The sequence below is a fragment of the Rhineura floridana genome, chromosome 12 (genome assembly GCF_030035675.1).
Source record: "Rhineura floridana isolate rRhiFlo1 chromosome 12, rRhiFlo1.hap2, whole genome shotgun sequence".
NCBI classification, from domain to species: Eukaryota; Metazoa; Chordata; class Lepidosauria; order Squamata; family Rhineuridae; genus Rhineura; species Rhineura floridana.
The window spans coordinates 39199437-39226826 of NC_084491.1; the positions used below are offsets into that span (position 1 = coordinate 39199437).

Genomic DNA, 27390 nt, shown 5'->3' on the forward strand with positions numbered 1-27390 from the left:
CAAAGATGGATCCAGGAGCATCCCCAGACTGCAAACCTGCTCTTTCAGAGGGACTACGACCCCATCCAAAGCAGGGAACTGACCAATTATCTGAACTCAGGAACCGCCAAGCCAGTGTCTCCATCTTGTTAGGATTCAGAGTCAGTTTATTGGCCCTTGCCCAGCCCACTACTGAGTCTAGGCAGCGGTCCAGGGCTTGCACGGCCTCTCCCGATTCAGATGTTACAGAGAAACAGAACTGGGTATCATCAGCATACTGCTGACACCTCACCCCAAAGCTCTTAATGACTGCTCCCAAGGGCTTCATATAAATGTTAAACAGTATGGGGGACAAGATGGTACCCTGTGGCTCTCCACAACTGCCAGGGGGCCAAAAGACAATCACCCAATGCTATTCTCAGAAAACAACCCTGGAGATAGGATCGGAACCACTGTAAATTAGTACCTCCAATACCCACCTCACCAAGTCGGCTCAGAAGGATACCATGGTCAATGGTATCAAAAGCCACCGACAGATCAAGTAAGAGTAACAGGGTCGCACTCTCCCAATAAAGGTCATCCATCAGGGAAACCAAGGCAGATTCAGTCCCGTAACCAGGACTGAACCAGACTGGAATGGGTCAAGATAACCTGTTTCATACAAGAGTACTTGCAATTGCTGTGCCACAACACTCTCAATCACCTCCCCTAAGGGGGTATTTGCGACCAGTCAGTAGTTGTCACAAACCAATGGGTCCACGGTGGGCTTTTTCAGGAGCAGTCGATACGCTTTTTCGGGAGCGGTCCACACCCTGGATCCACTCGGTCAACCCCCCTTGGCAAGCTTTAATAAGCCACGGAGGGTAAGGGTCGAGAGGACACGTTGCTGGCCGCATCATTGCAAGCACCTTGTCCACATTATCAGGCCACATCAACTGAAACCATTCCCAAGAAGTTGCAGCAGACGTTGCACTGGACATCTCACTGAGAACTACGGTAGATGTGGATGGGGCATCAAGATTGCTACAGAGGTGAGCAACTTTACCCTCAAAGTGCCTTGCAAACAATTCACAGTGGGCCTCCAAAGGGTCTAAAACTCCATTTCCTGGAGTTGATGTCAACAGACACCTGACAATATGAAAAAGCTCCACTGGACGGCTACTTGAAGATGTGCTGTTGGCAGAGAAGAGGGCCTTCTTTGCCACCCTCACTGCCACAAAGTAGGCACGGTTATGGTGTTTTACTTGTCCCCGATCAGCCTCATAGCACTTCTTTCACCACTTGCGCTCTAGTTGTCTTCCAGCCTGTTTCATTGCCCTTAGCTCACTAGTATGCCAAGGTGCAAACCCAGCTCCACAGTTTCCTGTCTCCTTGGCCCAACAATGGATGCAGGCCCTCACAGCCAGCTCCAAGACAGAGTGCTTTCCTGGTGACAGTGGTGGAAGTTCTGTAGACCACAGCAACTCCTCACCCACATCCCTGTAGCCCTGTGCTGGTGTTGCTCCAAGTATCCAGATGGGCAAAGCTGGGTCAGATCAACTCCTCCCAGCTCACCCATCCAGGTCTCAGCAATGCACAGCAAATTGGCACCTTCATCCACGATCAAATCATGGATGAGTGTGGTCTTAAAATTCTCTGTGATATTTTGTCTTAGGTTCTGCAGCATGGATTATCTCCCTACCCAGTTACTGAAGGATTTAGCAACCCATGGTAAGTCTGCATTACATAAACACCAATGTAATTTCTGCCTGCCTCCCAAATTAAGTTCTCACAGAGGTTCTTTTGTGAACGCAATGCCTCTTCAATATTGGAACTCCTCAACAAACATTCTCCATGCAAGATTTAAAATAATCTTACCTAGATCTACAGAAATTTCATCTGGGACTGGGACCTTCAGATTCTGCAACAATGAAAAGGTACAACTGAAAAAAATAAGTCTCGGCACTTCCTTCACACCCTTAGTGATGCCCTCTGACTGTACATGTCAGGGTATGCGCAAGCACATAAACACAAAAAAGCATGAGGCATGGACCCTTTTGCTGTGCTTGGTTCCCTTGATCAAGACCATTACGGCCTGGTTCATATGTCACATTAAACCATCGTTAGCTTTAAACAAGCTATGGTTTAATGTGAATGAGCAGTTCCTGTGGTACTCCTTCTCCATTCCTGCTGCTGTGCCACAGACCAAATGAGTGGTAACCAAGGTTTGTTTCTTCCAAATAAACTACAAGCCTGGATTTGGATGACACAACAAGCCAGACTCTGGCGTGTTTCATCTGTGGCATGGCAGCTGAAGGAGCAGGGGATGAGCACCACAGAAACTTGTGAGCAGCACGCTGCTTGTTCACATTAAATCACAGTTTGTATTAAACTATAGTTTAATATGACATGCAAACTGGGCAGCTGTCTAAGAACCACTTTAAAAAAACAATCTGCCTTGGAAATATTAGGGATGCTGTCCACTTTGCCTGAATGTGAACATTTGGTTACAGAGCAGTTGTAATTATCTAAAGCTAAAGACCTGCCCTCTGAGGCCATCAAACCAAGGCAAAATTAGTTGCAAGTATACACAGGAAGAATGTTACACATGCTTTGGAACTTACTGCAGCTCGATCCAAGAATAACTGATTAAACTCAATGAAGACACGACGAGTCTCTTTAGAATTTGTTTGCTTGTACAGGTCCGCGAAAAGATAGCAAAGCTATGTGGAAAGAAATAAATGCAAACAGAAAAGGAAAACGCTATGAAAACACTTTTTCCTCCATATTTTTAAGGATATTCTAAAGGAGTTAAGATTTCCTTGAAGAAACCCAAGAACAACAGATGAAGTGGATGCTAACTTAAGTTGTTTTGGGCATTCAAAATGTACAACCTAAAAACAAAAAGGGGTTTTCCTCCCTGACCAAAAGGCTACTACTGCATTGCCACCACCTGTATTTATGCTGTAGAGGATTTCAAAATCTATTAGATCCACAACACATAACTACATGTAGACTGGCACCTTACCAATGAAGCAGGGTCAAACTGGGAGACGACATGATGCAGAAAGACAGACAGGTGAGCAGGGCGGGATTTCAGCAACTCTATATTCTGGAAGCAGCTGCACTGCCCATTGATCTGTACATACAGATGAGAAGTTATCAGAACCAGCACCTCCAAAATGTCTGTCTCCTCCCTCATTTTGCTGATTCAGAAAGACTTTACATAAGCTTGCTTCCTTTTCTTTTCATTCCCGTCTGTACTTTTAATTCAATTTCCATACTGGACACACACTCATTCAACCTACTTATAAATCTCCTGTCAGCCAAAATGCTCTTGAAGAGATGGGCTGAAATTTATTTATTCTAAAAATTGATATACCATTTTCATTTATAAATCTATAAATCTCAAAGCAGATCAAATCAATAAATAGCAACAGTTAAAACATCCAAATAGTCACAAAATTTCAGCCAGAAGCAAAAAAGGAATACCCTCTTTCCTCCAAGGCACCCTCAAATGGGGGCCAAAGGATTATTTTGCTTTTCTGCCAATTTCTTTCTAAAGGCATGCAAATTAGTGGCTCTGCTAGCTTGTGCAAAGCCAAGACTTCATTTCCGGCTATAATTGGAGTCCTGATGGCTGAGAAAATCAAAGGCCACTTTCCTATGAAAGGGGCAGGGATGGAAGTAATGTTCCAAATTTCTACTCTCTTCTGCACCTGTGCTAGAAGCCAAATAAGCTAGAAAGTTCAATAAGGCCAAAAAACACAGGCTGGTTATGAATTAGGTTAGAAAAATAGGTCTAAGCACTAGAACTGTGCACAGCCCACCCCCTCCCTGTGGCTCTGTTCCGGCGGGGTAGTGCATCAGGTCAACCCACCCCAGATAACTTCAGGGGCGGGACTAATGTTTAATTAGAATTTTAAAACCCTAATTAGAGTTTTAAGACCCTAATTAAACATATAGCTGGATGAGGGGCAGGGGAAGGAGATCTTGAGTCTCCTCCCACCCACCCAAACAGGGGTTAATTCTGCATGGTACTGCAATGCCTCCTCTCCCAATCAATGCCTCAGTGGAGACGCTGATGGGGGGGAGGAATCACAGCACCTTGCAGAATCAACCCCTCCGCTGAACAACTGATCAGCTGAGGAGGCAATCCTGTGTGGGTGATGCTCCACAAACTGCTTTCCTAAGGAAAGCACCTTGCACACCCCTATCCCATGATCGCTCTGTGGTCTCAACAGCCAATGAGCCTGCAGGAAAGCGCCTTGCAAACTAGCACCTGCACTGATCCTGTGGGGTGGTAGTGGTGCTCAGGTAGGAAGGAGAGCTGCAGCTGCCTCTTCTCCCTACATGATGCCCCGCCTCCTGATAGCCCCAGGTCAAACTGGGTCATCCAATCCAACCTGGAGCCATCTGTGTCTGTCAGAACCTTATTCGGCAGAGACCCCAAAACATCTGAATGGGTCCAATTTGGCTCAGGCCTCAGCCAAATCCAGTGCATAGCCCTACTCAGAGCTATTTAATAAGCAAATAAAAACCCCAGTTATTGCTGGTTAAGGTCAACCATACCAATGAATCCTCTACTAAGTTTAATAGAATTTCCCCAAGAGGACCGCCCAACCACAAAATCCTGCAAGACAGGCCCGTCACTTAAGCACAGGGAAGCAATTACATCACAACTCCCTCACAAAGGGAAGGGTCGGGGCTCAGTGGAAGAGCATCTGCCTTGCATGTACAAGGTCCCAAGTTCAATCCCGTCTATCTCTGGGTAGGGCTGGGGGAGAATCTTGCCTGACACCCTGGAGAAGAGCCACTGCCAGTCAGTGTTGAGAATAGCGAACGGGATGGACCAATGGTCTGACTCAGTAGAAGGCAGCTTCATATGTTCCTATTGTATTATAGTCAGCAGAGAACATTTAAAACTTCACCTGCTCCTGTTCACCATCAAAGTCGTCGTCTTCCGCTCCTATGATCGGAGGTGCGGTACGTGTGGAGGGACTTCCAATACTGGACTGAGAGTCCTAGCATTGACAAGGGAAGAAACAAATATCAGTTGCTATTTTGCTGACTGTGGATAAAACAAAGACATTCTGTTTAGTATTTTTATTCTGCTGGTTAGATCAGAATAAAAACAAACATTAATTAGTACGTTTGTTCTTTACACTACCTCATTTATCCAATGTTATGTACGCTGCTGCGGTCTACACAAAATGACTATGGCAAATCCACTAAGTCAGCAGTTGAAATTATGTATATCAGTTATGGAAAATGAATAGTTTTGCATACAGCTGCTCAGCTTGTAAGATTTACCCTTAAACCAGATTTGAGTCATTAGCCAAGTTTACACTTTTATCAAAGAGCTGTGTGGGGCAAGGAGAATTCTAGACCCTTGCAAAGAACAACAGTGGGATATATGGAAAGAGGAAATGTGTGAGGGGGGCAGACGCCAACAGGCTTTTCCTTCTGTTCCACCTGAATTGAGCACTCTCACATCAATGGACCATTCTACACCAACTGCCCAATAGGACAGAACACCAGATGCTAGCTCCTGCTCCAGCAGAGCTGGTTTTTCACATAGGGTTCTTTTTCATTGTAAACGAGTTGTTCTTGTTATAAAGATATTCCTTACATCCCTGCCCAATCATTGAGGTCCATGGGGGAGTCACGGTTGGTCCCCCATAGCTCAGATGCATGGCTTGTGTCCACCAGGAGCCATGTGTTCAGTATCATGCGTCCAATTCTGTGGGAAACCCTTCCTGTTGAATATCTGGCACAGAGGTCATTTTAAGCAACTTGTCTGCTTTTATGGTTAATTTTAACTGGCTTTATTTTTATTGCAACTCTTGTAACCTTATGTACACCGCTTAGATACCATGGTGCAGAGTGCTATATAAATTGATGCAATAAATAAAATAAATAAATTGTGTGCTTATAGATGTTGGGAGCCACTTTGAGGCCTGTAGTCAAAACATGGGCTATAGATATACTACTAAATGAAGAAATAAATAAAAGCTACAAGGAAGGGACTAGCATCCCTGTGGGACAAGAAGCGCCAGTTCCTGAACAATGGCAACCCTAACATGTTCTGAGAAACGCACAATCATGGGAAAGGTAAGCATGCTTCATTTCTTAAATCAAAAATGCAGTGTTGAGATGCATTTCATCTAAAATTCTGGCCAAAAGCTAAATTTTGTGTGGAATTTCAGACAATGATAATCAAATGAGTTAAGAGGCCTAGTCAATCAAGACTTCATACAGACTGCTTTCTAGTACCTTTCCATTACATGTTACTTTCCATGACACAGTATTATGACATTAAATTAATGTTTAGCTACCTCCAATAGCCCTCAGACTCCAATGAGTCCTTTGTGTAAGTTCTTTTTTCCTAAGATTAAAAATACGAACTCTTCTCCTTAACGGCAAGGCAGAACCGGCATTACTATAGTTTGCCCCTCAAGTTCAAGGGCACTCCAGTGAAAAGTAGAAAACACTTAAGAGCTACATGCTGCAATCCTTGCCCATTAAGTTATAAAATGCTTCCAACTAGACATTCAGAACAGGCACACACAGGCACATAGCTGTGGTTCACTGCACAAACCCATGGCTGGGTCAAACCATTGGTCTATTCAGTCCAGTGTTAGCAACCAACCGACAGCAGCTCTCAGGCAGAAGTCTCTCCCAGCACTGCTTCCCCAGAAGATGCTGAGGACTGAACCTAGGAATGTCTGTCTGTACTCTAGCCCCGAACTACTAGCCCCTTCCTCTGAGCTTCTGCTGAGGGGTGATTTTCAACAGATTGCCACAAGGGAGCTATTCTGCTAAATACAGAACCCCAACTGACATACCTGGAAGCATTCAAACAAGACAATAAAGAAAATTCAGTTTCTTAACCTGAATTTCTCAACAGCCTAAATTTCTATAAAGTTTGCATTAAAAACCAGCTAATTAAAGACTAAAGTGCCATCTGCAAGCTCAAACATCGAAACCAATTAGCATCTAAAAGAACAGAGGCCCTTGACAATAGAGCTGCCACTGAAGTTGCTACCTAAATCTTTATGGTACACTCACAGTATCTTGCATCTCACTCTTCTCTGGGCTCTCATCCAAATAGATCCGTTCCTTCAGGCCACTTCGGGGACTCTGGGAAGAAGAAGAAAAAAAGTTTTCTTCTCAGTGCTCACAGAATCAAAAAATGGGAACCAACAAAAAAGGACAATCACCTGTTTCTAGAAATCATACACTTAATAATGCATACATCCGAGCTACAACAACATTAAAGGGGAACACCAGCATCATATAGATGAGTAACCAAGGTATCAGATTCTTGGGAGGTTTTACATTCTTGTGTAATTTAGTAGAACTTGTTACAGCAGCATACAAGACACGAAAGATTCGTAGAGTATCCTCTCTATAACCATATCATTATTTCAGAATTACCTGGTCTTAAAATCTCAGTGGTTTTATAAGGACGAGCATGGAAGGGAAACAAGATCATTGTAAGGTAAGAAGTAACTTCATGATTTCTGGCTTGTCTCTATTTTTAAAGGGCTCCTTCTGGAAAGAAGGATGGGATATAAATTTAATGGAATCCTATGCACGTCTACCAAGCTATAAGCTCCACTGAATACTACTGGACTTATTCCCAGCAAGTGAATTCAGGATTGCGGCCTGAAATACACCCCGGTATTAAAAAGGCAGCCAAGTGCTAAAATGATCCACTTTTTAACTGTATTTATTTATATAATATTTATGCTTAATCTTAACCATACGAGGCCTGAAAGCATTTTTTTCTGAATCTTTTTTGGGAATTTTGCTTCCTTTCAAGGAAAGATATATTGTTGTTTATAATGCCTGAGATTTCTTCCCCCACCCTACCCCTAATTTTTAGAAAATCTTCCGTCTTCTCTCAAACTTATATTGACTAAAGTTGGGCTTGCACACACAAACCTGAAAGTTTTGGTAAATACTGTAACCGTTGAACTATTTTCTTAAAGTAAAGAGAAGAGTCTCACAGGAACAAAAGGAGCTGCCTTATACTAGGTCAGACCACTGGGTCCATCTAGCTCAGTAGTATCTACATGAGACTTTCCCAACCTTTGGGTCCCCAGATGTTGCTGGACTACAGTTCCCAGAATTCCTGACCAATGGCCAGCAACATCTGGGGACTCAAAGGTTGGGAAAGGCTGATCTACACTGACTGGCAACGATTCTCCGGGATTTTAGAAAGGGAGTTTCTCCTAGCCCTACCTGGAGATACCAGTGGGGACTGAATCTGGGACTTTCTCCATGCAAGTCAATCACTCCACCAACCAACTACGTCTGTCTCCATTTCTGGTAAATTCAAAATGGCTGTAGTTGTTCCTAAAGCTGGCTTTTGGCCCTAAACTAAGAGTCTGCATTAACCCTTAGATATGCATGCGACCAAAAGCCCACTGAATAGCAATAGTGTTTCAAAAGTAGTGGAAAAGGAACATCACCCTGCCCACCCCTCAAAGCCCACCACAGAACTGTGAGCTTCAGACTCCCCTCAACTTTATCTCCTGCTTATGAACTGTGTACAAGCCACGTAAACAGCACTTCCTATTTATGACATGCACAGCTACTTTGGGTAAAGAAAGTCATGACAAAACTTAATATATGTGGAGCCTAACTTGGAAAGTGTACATGTGTGCATTTTATATATATTGTCATATGTTTAAACATTTATAACAATGCATTTATAATGGTAATAAAAAACATTTTCCTTTAAAATGGAAAATGGGTGGGCAGCAGTCTGGATTCAAGACCTACAATCAGAATTAACCAGAAAGCCCATTGTCCTGTTTAACTTTATTGCCAACTACAAGTGCCATTTTTGGCCATTTACCATTTAACAATGACAAGAGAGCTTAAAGAGATTTGGACTACAGCCCCCCAAAGAATAAAGACACATACTGTAGTTCACTATAAATTTATTTATTCTTTCATTCCCCACCCTTTCTCCCAGCAATAAGCAAAGGAAGTCTGATTGCTAAGTGGTGAGCATCTGAAAGCTTCCTAGACCTTTTGCAAGAAAGTCCTAATATCACCAACTAGCTCCTCTTATAGGTGCACACATGGGTTCAAAATCCTTTCTTACTGAAATGCATTTTGAAATCATTGCAGGTCGTGTATTTTAGGGTGCTTCCAGGAGGCAGCTATAATTGCGAGCAGGTCATTCAGATCAGATTTTTCTGTTTGTATGACTGAAACGTTACCTTCCACATTTTCCTGTTTTGTCTGTCATGGATATTGCTATCTTCCACTTGCCATCAACACCAGTGGGCAGAACGTGATACAGTGTATTTAGGTTGCATTTTTTTGTCCCTTCTCTGGCTTCTACTACCTTTTTGCATTCTGTACCTGTGCACATTAGCTATTATCATTTTTTTTCAAAAAAAGTTTTTTAATACTGAGATCTTGTAGCATAGTGATATTTAGCTATATCAATCTGTTTGATTTGGAGGAGCTAGGGTTGGATGCTTTTAGCATCTAGCAATCAATGGTAATAGATGTGTCTGGTATTGATGGCTGCTGGAAACAAAATGGCCCAGGTTTGCTCAGTTGAAGGGTAAATGCAAACAGAGGTGGGTAATAAGAGACCACACACCAAAGTTTCACATATGTGACAAGCTGTCCAGCCCCCCAAATTGCACAGCAGCAATGACTGTGGATGTACAGGGTTATTTTTACTTAATCAGATTTTCTGCAGACAAGGGAAATCCAGATTGAGTATTTTTAAAAGGGCTGGCATTTTGATGACAGCATTGTACAGATGCTGGGGGGGGGAGGGTGCAAAAGCAGCAGCGATCCAGTTTGGAAGCACCCCAAAATACTTGCTTCTTTGCAGTTAAGAATCTAAAGTTAGAAGCATATGCTGCTGCTAATTCACATCTGTGTGGCACCATTGCTAAACAGATTCCAAAGTATTTTAAAAATCAAATTTCACAATTTTTTGAAGTCACAGTTAAGAAAATTGGATGGGGGAGGAGGATGGGGGGGAGGAGTTAAGTGGTACAAAATATTGTCACCAAAGAGGGATAATATCCTTTAGGCCCAGTTCTCATGCTTTAAAACTGGAGATACATTAATGTACGCTAGCATACTATGGTTTGGGGGAAGAATTTTCCCAAGTCTTAGAGTAAGAGGGCCCTCTTAACATCTAGCTAAATATTTCAACTCATAAGCAATCCTCTTAACTGCTGGAAAGGGACTAGTATATCTATGGCAGGAATCAGGCTCCTACCCCCTCCCTTTAATGGCAAATTGCCCCTACAAGTTTGAGTCACTCTAACCACAAAATGGATTTTAACATGTTCTGAAAAGTACTGTTATTTCCCTTGGTTCTCTGGGAGAGGCCAGTACTGCTGTCCTCTGCCCAGCAACTGGGTGTGCCAGGAAACCCCAGGCTTGAAAAACATGGCACTCCTTTCCTACGCTGCCAATGAAGACTTGCACATCATGCTTCCTCACAACATTGTGTTCTTGTTCAGACCTCACACCTTCTTTCTAAGCAGAGTATGCAGACAAACAACTTTTAAACATTTAAAAGGTAGGTGGGACAACAGGAATAATATACTAGCAGGAATTATCTGTGGGATCAAAACTGGAGTTGAAAAACTCATGGAGAATAATGACAATTGGAGAGTTAGTGTGGTGCAATGGGTGGCCTTGAACAGGTGGGTTCAAATTCCTGCTTGGCTAAGAGACTCGCATAGTAGTCTCAGTCAAACACATCTTGTAGGATTTGTTTTGAGCATGAGGCCACCTAGCACTGGAGGAAGGTAGAATAAAAAGGGATAAAAAGGGTTGTCAAGTGACAGTGGACACTAAAACCACCATGACTATTTCAAACTGGGTGATGATAATGGGGAAGATCACTGATCTTTAGGTCTAAATTGCTTCTGTGAGAAGACTCCTTTCCAAAGACAGGACACTAGCCTAGACAAACCTCACTGACAGAGTGACATGTTGCTTCAAGCAAAGTGCTCACCTCAGCTGTGTCACTATTTGACTGGGAGCCGTCACCAAAACTGCTGTCTCCTTTGTTCAGCCCATCCCCGCTCTCAGTTTCTACCTCGCTGATCTGCAAAGACTCTGTCACAGACTTGGAAGATAAAACTCCATCCTGAAAATAGGCAAAGCTGGATGAGTAACAGCATACCCCATATAATGGCCCTTTAACACATTTTTTAACAAGTGAGCTGTTATCAGGAGACTGCCATGTAAAGATTTGCAAGTTCCTGATTAGAGGACTATTAGAAAACACATCATGGGCCTCTAATTTAAGGGCTCCACAAAACATGTATAAAAGCGTCAGGGCCAAGGCATTTCCATACAGCTAAATGTATCCGTACCAGACCTTCTAAACAAGAAGTATGTATAATTTCTCATTACTAGGCTTTAATTTCTCCACACAATGCTCTCTCCATCAATCATCAGTTTCTATGCGCTCAAACAGAAATGAGACCAAGCTTTAACTTGCACGTCCTTTAATTTACAGCACTCCGAGAGCTGTGCAAGCTTGTGCAAACTGGCACAGACAAAGCTGGGAACAGTTTGCTCCCACACAATATTCCCAGCTAGGATAGCCTGATAAGGACTACAAACATTCCCATTACCTGAGTGGAGCCTGTTGCTTTTGACAACTGCTCCTGCAGTTGCGGGATGTGCTTCTTGGCTTCCTGGATCTCCTTGAGTAGTCGTGGAATGGGAGAACGGCTGTAATCTTCTTGCAAGGACTAAAACAATTTAAAGATTTGGAAAAATCAATCATCATTATAGTCCCTTGGCTGTATTTACAGACCAAGTTTCATATAACTCCATATACCAATTCATTCATTTAAATATACTAATTAAGCTACTATTTATATTAATGCTGCCCGTGCAGTGCAGTGGAGACACAGTATTGGGTGTATACTTGGAGATAAAAATGGCTGCAAGTCATTGCGAGCTCCTGGGCAAAGACTCTCTTCAGCCTTGTAAAAATAAATTAGCTAAATTGGTAAAGTGCTCTGTTGTATACAAAAGCGTGCCAGAAATAAAATTACTATAAGTTGTGTATACACACACATTGTTCCACAAAACACTAAAAAACAGCTCCATACCTATCAAAATACCCTTTGCCTCACATTAGCAGCAAAAAAATGATCCACATTCATGCAATGGCTGGGCTTGGGAGGCAATGTACCTCCCACACTTGAAAATAAACTAATTTTAGACTTTGCCTGAGAATAGTAAAGCAAACTGTGCTATCATTCACTTCCAGACTTTTTGATCCTCCAAGATAATACACAGATGCCTACCTGAGAAATGTTCAATACAGACTTAATCTTGGAGCCTTCAAATATACAGTTGTGCTGGCAATTCTCAGCAATATTTTGCTGGTACAGAGGTATCCTTACATACCACAAAACTCTCCACATTACAGAGAAGCACCACTGATAAGCAAGGCCTTTCATGCACTGTGCTTGGGACTCAGGTGTTAAGCCAGGTAAAATGGCCTCTAGGAAGGAGTATCTCATTTACCTGCAGTCGCTCCTGCTCCTTCTGCAGCATCTTCCTCAAAATCTCCACTTTCTGGCTGTGAACAATATTATTTTCCTCCTGGTAAGAGAAGGCAAACTTACTTAACAAGGAAAGTCCCACTGTTCTTAAAACAGATCCTTTACAAAGTATTCTAAATTGGTCAAAGTGTGTTAAAACACATTGTAAAAATATCCATACCCAAACAATTTTGTATTTAAGACAACACATTCACTGGCATAATATTATTTCTTTGAAAGTCATTACCATGTAATCCCAACTCCCTCCTTTAAGCAAAGAAGCAAATGTGTGGATGATAGACAGGCTGGATAAAATACCATTTCAAGAAGCAACAGAACAGATTAGCTGCAGTGCCCCCCACTCCTATCCCAGTCCTGCCTCTTCCTCATACCTCAATTTGAGTTCTGTGGTGATTTGACAAGGTGGCGAAATATACACTGCAACATCGTAATATGATGCATGCCAGGACTTATGACTTGATTACCATTACAATGAATGGGGGAGAACAAGGAACACTTTTACATCACATGGTCTAACCCATTTCTCTCAAAAACCCTTTAGATCTTACCCCCATCAACACTGGGCTGGTAATTCTCTCTGTGTTTCCAGATGCTCCCGGTGAGTGTGGAGATGTCATGATAGGAGACATATGACCAAATGCTGATGGATCCATCTCAGAATCAGCCAGTGGAATCTGGGGCAACCCAGGTGGGCGCCCTTGCACAGTGAGTGCTACATAGGAACCCGCTAGAGAGAAAGGACAAAATCCCATCCATCTTTGGTTATGTGACTAGACAAGAAAAAGCCTATCCCTTCCTCTGTTCAATATGCCAGAAAACCAGCTCCTCTCACTAAAAGACTGCCAAGGCTACTAAGAGAACCCATGCAAGCAAGGAAAACCTATTTTTGTTATTAAATATCAAAAATTCTTGAAGTGTGGTGCTTGTCAAATACTTTGGATATTGTGTCCCATATGTTACAGTAGAACTGGTGTAACAAAAGGAAGCAGCAATATCACTTTTCCATTTGAAGGAATCGGCAAAAAACTAATGACATCCAGGGACAGGCCTGAGCCCTTGGACGTCTTCCATGACAGCTTCAAGCTACACACACGCATGTCATTTTGCAGGTCAGATGGGTGTCTGAGTGGCATGATTTCAACTGTGTCAAGTGTCCACTCTATATACACTTGTGGCTCTGGGACACTAAACAATGTCTTCAGTATCATAGGAGCTGAGTAAGCCCAGGGTTTCCCTGAGCCACATAACTGTTTAAAGAACAAATTTGTCATTTAATTGTTTACCTGCTTCAGTTGTAGTGTAGTGCATCAAGACAACTAAGCATAACAAACATAACTTTAATGTTGACTGAGTAATATAAACAACAGGAAGAATTAAGTGTGAAAGACTGACAGATAAATAACTCCCACCACCTCCACTTTTAATAAAACAAGCAGTGGAAATTGCTCATTAGTCAAAATAGGTTAAACTGCCTTGCAGAGTTTTTCCAAATTATACCAGATTCCATTTCATATTATAATCCAGAGATGGACCCCAAGGTCTTCAGACAGGTAATAGATCAATAGCATGGCGAAAATCTAATTACAAACCGCCTCCTAGGGACAGCTAGACCTCCATTACTTAGCCCACACATATCTATCTCTATGGGGAACAAAAGCCCTTTGCACAGAGTTTACTCACACTTTATCAGCTTCACCACCTCCAAATGGTTTGAGTGAGTTACCAGAGTCCCATTCACCTAGGAAAAGGTAACAGCTATATTAATTTTGGTTTTCAACTGTAATGACCCAAAAGATCTTTTATGCTACAAAGCTAAACTGATTTCACTTCCTTAACGGCCTTTAACAGGAATTTTGCTCCAATAGCATGCTAGACAAGAATGTCCTGCAAGATCTAACAAACCCTGTAAAAGATTTTCACCACAGGCATCAGACACACGGTATAACGACAGTGCATAACTCCAAAGTTTATAATCACTGTGCGGTTTTAGAGCCAAGTACTGAAAACTGCTTGCTTGTGATTCTGATGGAAGACTATTTGAAACACTGAAGCGAATTCCAATCCACAAAAGTTCTGGCTTTGCCCTCCCCTACCACGACCTTCACTCTATGCTTAAAGGCCTTTTAGCAGACATGAAATTGAAACCTTGTGTAATGTACATCAGCTTACAAAGCAAGGTTATGAAACTAGAGTGTTTTCCATTAAAAAAAGAAGCTAGCATCTGGCATAAAATACCTCTTGCTTACTGCCAAGTCTAAATATAGGAAAATATACAGTGCCTTAAATGTTCCTGGAAGGTAATATTTGGCAAAACACTGATGATACAGTGATGAGGACCACTGAAGCTTTCCTGTCGCTCTTCAACAGCAATTTACTCTTCCGATGACACTGACTATTCTTACCTTAATGATTCGGTCACCAGTTTGAACTCCAGCCCGCATGGCTGCTCCATCTAAAGAGGAAGAATCACCCATTTAGAATTCAACACATTTTTTCTTCCAACATTCATCTGCTCAGGTATCTAAAGACAAATACACTTTCCCTTTCAGATTATGTAACGGCAACACTCTACAAATACTATGTATATTCTGCTAATGTCACAGGCTGTCCACATAGCTTGTGTGGACTCTATGTCTACACATAGTAGCCACTGCAGTCCATGCCAGTCCCTGTCACTCTGCACCACAGGTAAGCAACTGCAAGATCAACATGAGCCACAAAGCCTGTATTGCTCTAATGGAGCAAAAGGACACTCTGCTTTATCTTCTTACTATGGTTCTGGTTTTGGGGCTAACATACCAAATATATAATGTGGGAGTTCGCCATGAAGATGCATCAATATTCTTCCAAATCTTCTGTCTCCCCTACAGAAGTGAGGCCTTTGCAACCTACCATTACAAGAGCCTGTAGATTGTAAGATTCTAGGAAACTGATGGGACTGGCACTGAAAATAGCCCCTAGTGTGTTACAAAAATAACTAGCTAATTTCCTCCATACCAGACAACGATAAAGCACTTCAATCAATTCAGTCTTTGGGTTTGCATGAGCCTTCCAGTATGCAAGATAGCAAGACCTTATCCTCATTCAGGCCTACAATGATTACAGCATAACAAATGGACTGTTCTTTCTTCTCTAGCCTACTTACAGCCACTTCATAAGAGATTTATATACTTGCAGTAGTGGCTGGCAAGGCTGTATTGCTGACATGGCTTCCCAACACTGCATGTCGCTGCCAGTTACTGAGAGGGAAAGAAGCAAGGCAGTGGGGAGCTTGTTGCAGTGCAGATGCACCAAATCCAATGCTCCTGCTGCTGCATCCTCACTGTGCTCCCCACTGTCTTGCTCCTCCCTTCTCAGAAACAGCAACAGCGTGCAACAGTGTGAAGCCATGTCACCACTGCAGCCCCACCAAACCTGCCCCTGTATACTTGGCAGGATACAGAAATATAAAATACATGCATTCCATGTCACTTTAGAATTTTAGTGGGTACACATAGTATGCGATCTGCTTGCACATCCATAATGTGCAACGCAACTACTGGGTTCATTTCACCTGTACACTACAGACACATACTTCTAAGAACAAGTGCCAATAGCAACTCTCTGTAGCATGTTCCTATATGTGCTGTAATGTGAAACAAATATATTTATGTTTCACACTACAGGGTGCAAGCAGATACACACTGAATATACAACATGTATCCACTACAACCAAGACACATGAAGTAGCCCTGAGCAAGCCTGCTCACCTTCTTTGATAGACTGCACAAAGACTGGATTGTCTCCACTGACAGTCAGCCCAAACCCATTTTCATCCCGCTGGATAATAACACACCGTTGAACAAGACCTGTATAGAGAAAGGGAAGATAAAAGAGACACAGGGATCAACCCAGAGACTCATTTTGGTATGAAACAACTGCAACCTACAGAGTGTGTGCAAAGTGAAGCTGGGATTGGGACAGGGAGAAGAAAACAACCAACAATAGAGGATAAGGCCAGAAGCAAGGCAATTACTACAGCAGGTTGGTCATGCTTACAACACCAATCACATAACACAGAGATATAGTAAAGAAAGGTAAAGTGCTTTGGAACATCAGCTGCATTGTGAACTAATAGAAACCTTTAAAGAACAGAGATATTTAATTATTCTACACATGTTCTCCTCCCAGTAAATGTTTTCTATATAACATCTGCACTTCAAAAAAAACCAGTCTCCCTCACCAAAACTGTGACAGACGCACCATCCTCGGGTTTGTATGTCTCAAGGAGAGCATTCCAATATTAGGAAAAGGGCCATTTGATATGGAGTAGAAGCTGATCACATTCTCTACATATTCAGATGAGCTGAACAAACCCCACACTAAAAGGCACCCTTTCCAAACAGAAATAGGTTGGTAAAATATTACAAGTTGCAATATAAAGAACCTTTTAAATAAATAAATCCACCAAACTTTGCATATTTGTAATTAGCTTCCATTTCTATGCTGATTGCAGAGGAGGGGGCTTCTCTTCTGCATCCAACATGTACAGACTATTAACCTGTTAGCAATCTAGCTTTTAAAATGCCTTCAGCCAAATAGGTTGGCAAAGGAGGAACAGAATGAGTTGTCTCTCCTCCACCAGCCCATTCACCCGCTTGCATGGAATTCCTAGTCATCTATGGAGATCAGATGAGTTGTTATCAGAATGAACTGAGAGTTTGCCATTGGCTTCAAATCAAAAGTGGACCGCACAAACCAGTGACAAGCAACGACCTTGCCTTGTCCCTTTATTCTTTCCTGACTTCTTTTAAATACTATTTTCATGGAGTGTGTTTTCCCTTTGATATTTGTTGCTATTATTTTAAATCCTGCAGTACATTTAAGAAGCTGCCTTATAATCAATAGACCATTAGTCCTGCTATGTACTCACAGGAACAAATTAAAAAACAGCTCTGATTGGTTCAGATAATTGGACAACTGGCTTGAAGTACAAATCATAACAATAAAGCAGAATACAACTGACTATTTACTGAATGGCACCTGGGATAGGTGAGAATAAGCAAAAGCAAAGCATAACCCTGTGTAGAAGAAACATCTCATCAGTACTGAACCATTCTAAACTCATTATTACATGTGCGATATTTTCAGCATTCTGAACTCATTATAGCAGCAATAGCTCACACACTCCTTGTAGAACTCAACAATTTTGTTTTTTAAGTGCTCAATCTGATCAAGTAAGGTAAAATTGCTTCAAACATTTAAGGTATTTCTGTGCCCCGGGAAGCAAACTGTATAGATGCCTCACTCCACAGATTAGCAAAGTAGTGTCCAAGGGGCTTGACTGAATTTTGATGATGTCTACAAAAATATTAGAGGATCTAACTCATGGAGACATGCCAATCTTGTCTGAGTTCTTGGTGCAACCATACTGCCAAGGTAACATGAAAAGCTTCCCAAGATAGAACTGGAAGAGAGGTGGCATCCGTCATTTATGGCACACAACACCACTTTCTTTTCCTCACTTCCAATTCTTTAATATGATTAAACATCTGTAAGCCTCACCTTCCCAATTTCAAATCATAATACTCTATTGCACAGATTAGCAATCTTCATTTTTTTATGCATGCTTGTTCAAACTCTTTTTCCAGAAATGTCACTGGTAGATTTTTTTTTAAATAAAAAAACACAGCATTCCTCTGCTTGGTACAAAAATCCCCCCATTCTCTCATCCCTAACCCCCTCCCCATTCATGGGCACTGAGTATTCAGTTCAGCTGTTAATATGCTCAAGTCATATTACTGTTACGGATACAACACAACTGGCTACTTCCATAGTTATTTCTGCCCCTTGCTCTTGCTACATATAGCAAGGATTTAGGAAGGCCTAAAATAAGGGGAAAAGGCAGTACAAAACAGATTAAGATTCCTTTTGCATCCATCGAAAGAATCTGGATTTTTTAATCCAGATAGTTAAACAAATTAAAATAAAATCACAGGACTAGGAATCTCAGATTTTGTCTTCATGTAGCTTTCTAGTAGGATTTGCCAGCAGAAAGGAATGCTTTCCAAAATTTCATAAAGCTGAATAAAGGAAACTGCTATTTGTTTGTATGGGTGTGTGTGTGTCAACCAAGTCTAATCATGTCACCCTCAACCCTGAAATCATTTGCCACAAACTTGAGGTGGCTAAGCCTTCCTGGCCCAGAAACGACTATGCAAAAAAACTGATTTCAATACTCCTTCCTAGAACCACTTAAATACCTCAAATTATAAGTCTTGAGAGAAAAAGACCATATCAATAGTCATCACAAGACACAGACTGAGCTCATTTTTGGGGGGAATATAAAATAAAGTTATGTTTAGTCTTTATATATGAACAAATATACAAGAAGCCAGCAGTATTTAAGAAAAAGAAAATAATGCAAAACTCATATTGTATGTAGGATGTTAAAATGGCATTTCCGGCTTACTTCACATCTTATTCCATAAGCCATCAAGGACTGCAAATTTATTTCTCATTCAAACAGGAATTTCAACAGCCCTCACCTCAAAAAGGTAACTGCTACACCTCTAAACTACTTTTGCCTCTTCAAGACATTTCCTCACTAATGTCCAAAAGATAAGCAAAAGAGACGCTAGTCATCAGTAATATAAAACACTGCATTCTCTGCTTGCAGGCTCTTAAAGAGCTTGGTCCCATCCAAAGCAAATACCGTAAGCTTTTCCACACAGATTTCAGCACCAGTAGGAAGAAGGGGAGGAGAAGAGAAGAGGAGGAGAAGAGAGCCAGCACAGCAAAAGACTACTAGAAAGGAAGAAGAAATGGAACCTGCATAGCTAAATCCTAATCACAGACAGCGCTTCTGCAGGAAGTTTGAGAGGAAGCAGAAAGGCTTGAGTTAGGAAATCATGTTTCATTACACAGTCATGAAAAGCCAAGGCACACAGTACAGGCACAGGAAACAAAACTATAGATAAATCCCAAGAGGCACACAACACATTTTCTATAATCATGATATACTAGTTACTTCAAAGAAAATTGACGGCAGTGGATTTCCTAGCATCCGACTAGGGAAGAGTTTCTGTTTTGACTGATGCTTAGACCAGTATTCAATACAACTAGCACTACAACTTCTTCTGTGACCTTAAAGGAAGCAATATTATTATTGCTTCATTTTGTGCACAGCACAAGGATATGCAAAATAGCTGCAGGGGAGGGGAATCCTTTTTCAAAATGGGATTCCATCAATATAGTAAATTCCTCTACTCCAGCCTTTCCCAACCTTTGGGTCCAAACTCCCATAAGCCCCAGCCAGCATGGCCAATGGTCAGGAATAATGGGAACTGTAGTCCAGCAACATCTGGGGACACAAAGGTTGGGAAGGGCTGCTCTAATCCAAAGAAAGAGCTTTCTACTCAGAAATGGGTAAGCTAACCTTTAGGTCCATGTTGGCTGGGCTAATGGGAATTGTAGTCCAAACCATCCAGATGACAGCAGATTGGCAAAGACTGCTTTAAGGAGTTCAGCACTACTACTATGGCAGCCGGCTACTTAACTCTTTTTAGGGACAACTCAAGAAACAAGTTATTTCAAGTGAATTAGCCCTGGAGAGATTACTTATGCCTTGTTCTGAACAAGTAGTAAGAGCAGTCTACCAAGTCTTACTGTCCATTTCACCCTTCAGAGCACTGCAGTATGACAAAACCAGTGAGGATGATTCTGCAGAAGGGAGCAATTAGTTCAGTAAGCCTATGCAAAATTCGTAACAACAAGATTAGACCCTCTCCCTTTTCATTTCCATTGTAATGTTTGTCTAGGGATTTCTCCCAAAGTCCACTGAAGGCTAAAAAGTGAAGGAACTTATCTAGGATGAAGTAGTTTTGGGAAAAATGCAGGTGCTAAATACAATGAGCTAGTATAGCAAGTGACTAAACTGGATTCAAATTGAGATCATCATAGGAATGCTCTGTGCCAATGCATTCTAACATGTGTAAGGAGGTGGCAGAGGCACAGCAGAATGGTGTCAGGTATACCCTGAACACGCCCAATCTTGTCTGATCTCGGAAGCTAACCAGGGTCAGGCTTGGTTAGTACTTGGATGGAAGACCGCCTGGGAATACCAGGTGCCATAGGCTTAGACGAAGGCAATGGTAAACCACCTCTGAATGCCTCTTACCGTGAAAACCCTATGAATATATAAAAAAAAGATTAATAGGGTCGCCATAAGTTGTAATCGACTTGAAGGCACATAACAGCAACATTTGTTCTTCCTTGATAAAAAGGTTCTTAACAAGAATCTTACAGCTTTTGATTTACCCATTTAAAGTAAGCTTGATCATTCACTAGACAAGTAACAGCAGAACAGAAATTCAGGGGAAACAATCTTATCAGATGGAAGCACAAAACATGCCTATTATGCAATTAATTGAATATTTTCAGCTACAAAACTACCTGTTCTATATAGTTCTGTGCAATTTGCCATCAATCTTATGTATGGTAAGGACATGCCCTATGGAAAATCCAGCAAGTGATGCCCAAGGAGTGGGGAAGTGAAATGATTGTGTAATTTCCTTCAAACAAAACACAAATACATCTATATCAGTATCATACCCTATAGAGTCCATAACCCAACCTATTAAGGCACTATTTGCTGATGCTGATTCCTCAAATATTACAACCCCCAAAAAGGTTTCCTATTAGGGAATGGAAGACAAAATAGAAAACACCTGACTTTTGCTACATGTGAATTAGTTAGTGTTCAACAGCCAAAAGCTTGCAAATTTAAGCCACATTAAAAATTTCAGTCCTTTTCCCTGCTGCAGAGTAAGCCATGCATGGCAGGTAAAGGGCAGAGGCCTTGGGCACATAGAACAACAGCACGGAGCACACTGAACAAAGGCACAGGGCTACAGTGGCTGCTTCAGCTTACCATACGTCTCGGATCTACTCTCCTCCGAGCTACACTTTGTCTTCCTGGAGGAGCTATCTGCACGAAAGCAGGAGAAAAAGATATAGGAAATATGGAGACCAACATGGGGAAAAATTCATAAAAATCAGAATGATCTGTATAATTGGGTTAATTCATGCAAAACACAAACAAGGTATGAGCAACACAGAGGTGATAACATTTTGAAATCAGAATGTGAATTCCAGAAGTTTGAATTACACAGGTACTCCCCACTGAAAGGTGTGTGAAGTAAGGAAGAAAAAGATACCATAATCAAGCTCCAACTTTTCTATACCAACTACTGAACTGGAGAAAACATTATATAATATGAACAACATGCAGACCCTATTCTATAAAAGTACTGCATAATAAGTAATGAGCTGCCAAAGCCACTCTGGAGAATGGCAGCAAGTCTTCAGTCTGTCTGGGAAATATTTTTTTTACTAGCCCTGCTATCCAAGATCCCTGGAGAAGCTAGGGATTGCGTGGTGTTTCATGGCTGTCAGAACAGACCATCACTACCACTTAAGATACAAAGGATCCTTGAACACCTATGATGAGACTGTTGTAGATGTAAATTAACATGATATGCTTTCAGAAAGAACAGAAATATCTGTTCATTACTTTATCTACCCCCACTTAAACTATACTCATTTGGGCCAGTAAGGAAGTATTGCCCATATCGCTAACTAATCCCATTTCTAAGGGAGAGAGCTGGTACCATTTTTCACTTACTCTCATAATCAAAATGTGAAACAGTTCTTAACTCTTTTGATTTTACAGATCGAGAAACAAGTCATTACCCAGAATAGACCATGGCTGAACTAGGCACTGAACCCTGCTCTCCAGCCTGAGCTGAGCAAATATTAAGATGTAGTATAAATACGTGGTCCAAACACAACCCTGCTCTGTAATAATGTATCACTGCATATCACATTCTGCAGCCTTCAGAGTGAGCTCTCACCTGTTGCACGATTCTGGGGGATAACAGACTAAACAGCAAAGAGCACAGACAAAAAGCAACACACCACGTGGGGCCAAGAGGCTCACCCGCAAGCCAGTCATACAGTTAGGAGCACACAGCAGTCACTGGGTTAGTAGGTTGGGGTGGGTGGAACCTTCACATGCAGACTAATTTCCAAGACAGCATTAGACTCTGAATGCAACACAGATGGTCTACAAGTATAGGGAAAAAGAAAGAAAGTGAATAGCGACGTCCAGTTAAAGATTATAAAATTACAAGATGTGCAAGTACAACTTCACTCAGAAGATTAAAAAGAAGTTCTTCAGCTCAGAGCCATGTGCTGTTTTAAAATTTGCTCCACAGACAAGAATAGCCTTAAGTGCAACTAACAATTTATCTAGACCAGTAACGTGCTACTGTCAGAAGTCAACATTAGATGGTTAAGAAATGGCAATACAGACCTACCAAAGGAAGGTCTCCAAATATTGGTGGTTTAACAACTTTGTCCTAAAAATAGGTGGCATGGGCATTCCCAGGAAAAAAAAGGGGGTGAGGAAAGATAAAAAGTTGTGCAGGATTTTGTACAACAAAACCCTTAATAATACCTCATTTAGACTTTGCCACCTTTGCTGACTGCTAAGTCATATGGTCTGCTTCTTTGCATAGCAGGAATACACACACAGATCAGCATAATGCCCAGGCAGCTGGCAGTTGTGCCAAATCAGGAAGCAAAGCATCATCAAAATATAGGTCTGCAGTTTCTTTAAATAACTGTTTCCTAAAGCCTTAGAACAACACAAGGTGTGTGATTGGCTCTCCCAGTGTTTCCAAAACACAGTCACAATATCCAGTAGAAGAATGGTAGAGGAGGCCACTCCTCCAATAAAAAACACAGTCACAGGAAGCTCCAATTAAAAAAGAGGAATGCTTGAAGATACAATCACGTAGTTCATATAGTATGGTCCCAAAGCTTCCCTTCCACCAGAAGATGTGTGCCCCACCCAATAGCTTTCTCTCTCTAAATAAGCTTAAAACAAAACAAAAACCCAAACAGGTAACCAGCAAAGTCCATCATATTTGCTTTTGGAAGAGATTCTGCCACTACTGTCCACCCCATCTATCACCACACGAGTTTATATCTACATAACTGAAGAGAACAACAGTGAAGAACATTGGGCAATTCAACGTGAAAATGGGATATCAGTGTGAGCAAGAAAGCTAGCAATAGCTTCTGAAAGTTAACATCTGGGCAAAGATTAGGTGATTTTTTAACTCTAAAAGCTCTCTGCTATGACTTAATGGATTGTTGTGTAGGAGGTTATGGGAAGTCTACCTGTAGGGTCGAAGTCGTGGGCACTGATGCAGCGTTCAACTTTCTGCTTCTTGTCTGCTGGAGACTCTCTGCTCAGAATGCTGCCATGCCTGAAGCCAAACAAAAAGAAGCAAAAATAGAGTATCAACCAGGACCCAAGAAATGTTAACATTATAAATACCAAATAACATTGCAGAATTTAAGAAATCTAAACAAGGCCTCACACACACTCAGGAAAGAGGTAAAATGTCACTGCTACTTTTATTCTCTGTACCTAAGAGCTCCCTAAATCTGCAGTGAATATCATACAGTATTTCTTTAAATATAGCTTCCCATAAAGCAGAGCTGAAACTCTTTTAACTTTGCAACCTTGTTAGCAGGCTGTGAAACTGCAACCCCCAACTTCATTAGGGCATGACATCCACTCATTGTGCTGTCTAAAACTACCCTTTACTCCATTTATCTTCAAGTTTGTCTTCTGTAAATAGTCACAGCTATGGTAATCTCAGCCATTTTGTTCTATAGCACCTGAAGAGACGGAAGGCTTGCCCAGTTACCTAGACTCTCTCCTCATGTTGCTTATGCAACTGGAGAACTCTTTCTTGTCTTCAGGACAAAAAAAGAGAACACCTAGGAGACACAAACCTGAAGATAAGTTGGATTACTTCTTTGGGGTGGGGGAAGGGGAGCACTCCCATTTTCTCCTTAAGTTTTCTGCAGGGCAATAGTTTAACTGAATCCTTGCTTTACACTAGCATGTGCTCGGCTGTCTATATTATCTTGATTATAACACATATGAAGGTAGCCAAATCCTCAAGAACTCACCTTGTAGGTTTTTTGAGGGGAAACCTGAAACGTAAAAAATAAAAATTAGTGTAACGTAATTTGTTTACGGATGCTTAAAAAGCAACATCAGGCTTTGCATAAAGGATTTACATTCACAATTTGTTACTGATGATTTCATTTTCATTCCCTCCAATGTGAGCAACTAAAAATAAATAAAAGTATTTCAATTCTCACAAAACAACTGAAGAATTATTAATGGACTTTACCCCATGATCTGGTTTTCATATGTCCTGAGTGAAAACTCATTTTCAATTCAGCTGCACATCATCCCTCCAAATAACCCTCTGGTGCAGGAGTATTTTCTTTCAGCTCAGAACACAGTATTTTATATCCAAGAAAGAATAATAATTCCTTCAGATATTATATTCACTGCAGTGCAATGAGAGGTACCCCCATCATGTGCTGTGGCATTAGAAACACAAGAATGACAAGAATAAAGATTCTAGCATAGCTCAGTCCTTCCTATGCTGCTTCTCTCCACACACAAACCATGAAGTGATGTTTAATTTTTCAGAGTTTAACATAATTATTAACAAGCTACATATTTTCACTGTAGCTATTTAAAACACCAATTAGAAAGGTGCATAAGTATTTGTGGCACACAGAGTCAATCTGTAGGGCAACTCACTTCATACTATGCACAACTACCTCCCATATAGGTGGTCTCAAACTGTAGGACATTATCGCAAAGCTAAGCAACAGCTAAGAGTAGTGGTTAGAGTGTTGGACTACAACCCAGGAGACTAGGGTTCGAATCCCCACACAGCAATGAAGCTCACTGGTAACCTTGGGCCAGTCACTGCCTCTCAGCCTCAGAGGAAGGCAATGGTAAACCACCTCTGAACACTGCTTACCATGAAAACCCTATTCATAGGGTCGCCATAAGCTGGGATCGACTTGAAAGCAATCCATTTCCCTTTTTCAAGCAACTCTATTTTTAAACCATTATGATATCTCTTATTGTATGCCCTCCCAATCCTGCAACAGAGCATCTGCCATAAACCAGGGCAGATTTGTTCAGAAACCTGAGGAGGCAAATGCTCCCAAATGCTGTTCTGGAAGTATCTCCAAGCTTATCTCCCTCAGTCTCAGTCTTTCTTACATGAGAATGCCAGTCACCAAACAATGTCACATATAATCAAGGGGAGAACCTTTCCAAAAGGATTCTGGGATACATTCATGGTAACTCCTGGGCTGCAAACCAGCTTCCCAGTCTCTCGCTCTCTCCACACACACGAGCGGACACAAACAGGGAGAAAGAAGGGATATGGAAGCAGGGCAATCAGTATGTCATGATCACAGGGAAACCTCTCACAGTCCTGTACACATTCAGCCCATTCACTGAAGAAGAGAATCTAAGAATGTTTTGCTTCTTCCTTCTGGTATAAAATTATTTTATTCAGTGCTCATAAAGGGCTATAAGAAAATAATCAAGCTTTCTTTAAGAAAGATCATTTTCAGATATCTCTTTAAATATTCCACAAAGCATGGAATTGTGGCATTAAACCAAAGAGTGTTTTAATATATCCATTAAACTGAACAGAAGCTTTAAGTGCACAAAGAGTTTTTTCTTCTCACACTGCTTATACAATATTCACAGCATTTGCCAGTCTGCTGAAGATGTTTTTTACTATAATATCATCCATATATTCTTAACAGTGAAAAACTAGATAAAACTGTGCACCAGTACAAACTATAGTGATCAGATTCAGTGTAGGCACCCAAGAAACGTAACTATTTTTGAAGAATTTCATTCACATCCACCATGATGGGTCCTTTGTCATGATCCCTAACATCAGCCTAACATCAATCCCTGGAAAAACTCTGGAGCAGATTATAAAGCAGTCAATCTGTAAGCACCTTGAAAGCAATGCAGCAATTACTAGGAGTCAATATGGATTTATGAAGAACAAATCCTGCCAAACTAAACTTATCTCATTTTTTGACCAGGTAACCTCCCTTGTAGACTGTGGGAATGCTGTGGACATAATATATCTCGACTTCAGCAAAGCTTCTGACAAAGTGCCCCATGATATTCTGATTAGCAAGCTAGCTAAATGTGGGCTGGATGGAACAACTATCAGGTGAATATACAGTTGGCTCCAGAATCGTACTCAAAGAGTGCTTATCAATGGTTCCTTCTCAAACTGGGCGGAAGTAACGAGTGGGGTAACACAGGGCTTGGTCCTGGGCCCAGTGCTCTTCAACATTTTTATTAACGACTTGGATGAGGAGGTACAGAGCACGCTTATCAAATTTGCAGATGATACAAAATTGGGGGGGGGCATAGCTAATACCGTGGAAGACAGAAACAAAATTCAAAGAGACCTTGATAGGCTGGAGCATTGGGCTGAAAACAACAGAATGAAATTCAACAGGGATAAATGTGAAGTTCTACACTTAGGAAAAAGAAACCAAATGCATAGTTATAAGATGGGGAATAATTGGCTCAGCAATACAACAGTGTGATGTGGCTGCAAAAAAGGCAAATGCTATATTAGACTGCCTAAACAGAAGTATAGTTTCCAAACCGTGTGAAGTACTAGTTTTCCTCTATTCAGCATTCGTTAGGCCTCATCTTGAATACTGCATCCAGTTCTGGTCTCCGCACTTCAAGAATAATGCAGACAAACTGGAACAGGTTCAGAGGAGGACAACAAAGATGATCAGGGGACTGGAAACAAAGCCCTATGAGGAGAGACTGAAAGAACTCTGCATGTTTAGCCTGGAGAACAGAAGACTGAGGGGAGATATGATAGCACTCTTCAAGTACATGAAAGGTTGTCACACAGAG

The 27390-nt window shown here is 41.4% G+C and overlaps 1 protein-coding gene across 3 annotated transcripts in view; it reads right to left on the reverse strand.

Moving 5' to 3' along the window:
* Positions 1 to 27390, reverse strand: part of ARHGEF12 (Rho guanine nucleotide exchange factor 12) — a 96167-nt gene that overhangs the window by 32793 nt on the left and 35984 nt on the right. For 2 of the 3 annotated variants that reach the window (XM_061592372.1, XM_061592371.1), the window contains exons 2-16: positions 24576 to 24599; positions 23772 to 23860; positions 21457 to 21513; positions 16295 to 16393; positions 14948 to 14997; positions 14226 to 14283; positions 13094 to 13272; positions 12508 to 12585; positions 11601 to 11720; positions 10973 to 11107; positions 7030 to 7101; positions 4890 to 4982; positions 2987 to 3097; positions 2583 to 2681; positions 1837 to 1879 (exon numbers count right to left, since the gene is read on the reverse strand). In XM_061592372.1, the coding sequence (XP_061448356.1) occupies positions 1837 to 1879; positions 2583 to 2681; positions 2987 to 3097; positions 4890 to 4982; positions 7030 to 7101; positions 10973 to 11107; positions 11601 to 11720; positions 12508 to 12585; positions 13094 to 13272; positions 14226 to 14283; positions 14948 to 14997; positions 16295 to 16393; positions 21457 to 21513; positions 23772 to 23860; positions 24576 to 24599 (1307 nt within the window). The remainder of the gene's footprint in view (positions 1 to 1836; positions 1880 to 2582; positions 2682 to 2986; positions 3098 to 4889; positions 4983 to 7029; positions 7102 to 10972; positions 11108 to 11600; positions 11721 to 12507; positions 12586 to 13093; positions 13273 to 14225; positions 14284 to 14947; positions 14998 to 16294; positions 16394 to 21456; positions 21514 to 23771; positions 23861 to 24575; positions 24600 to 27390) is intronic. The other variant, XM_061592373.1, reaches the window with a different exon arrangement.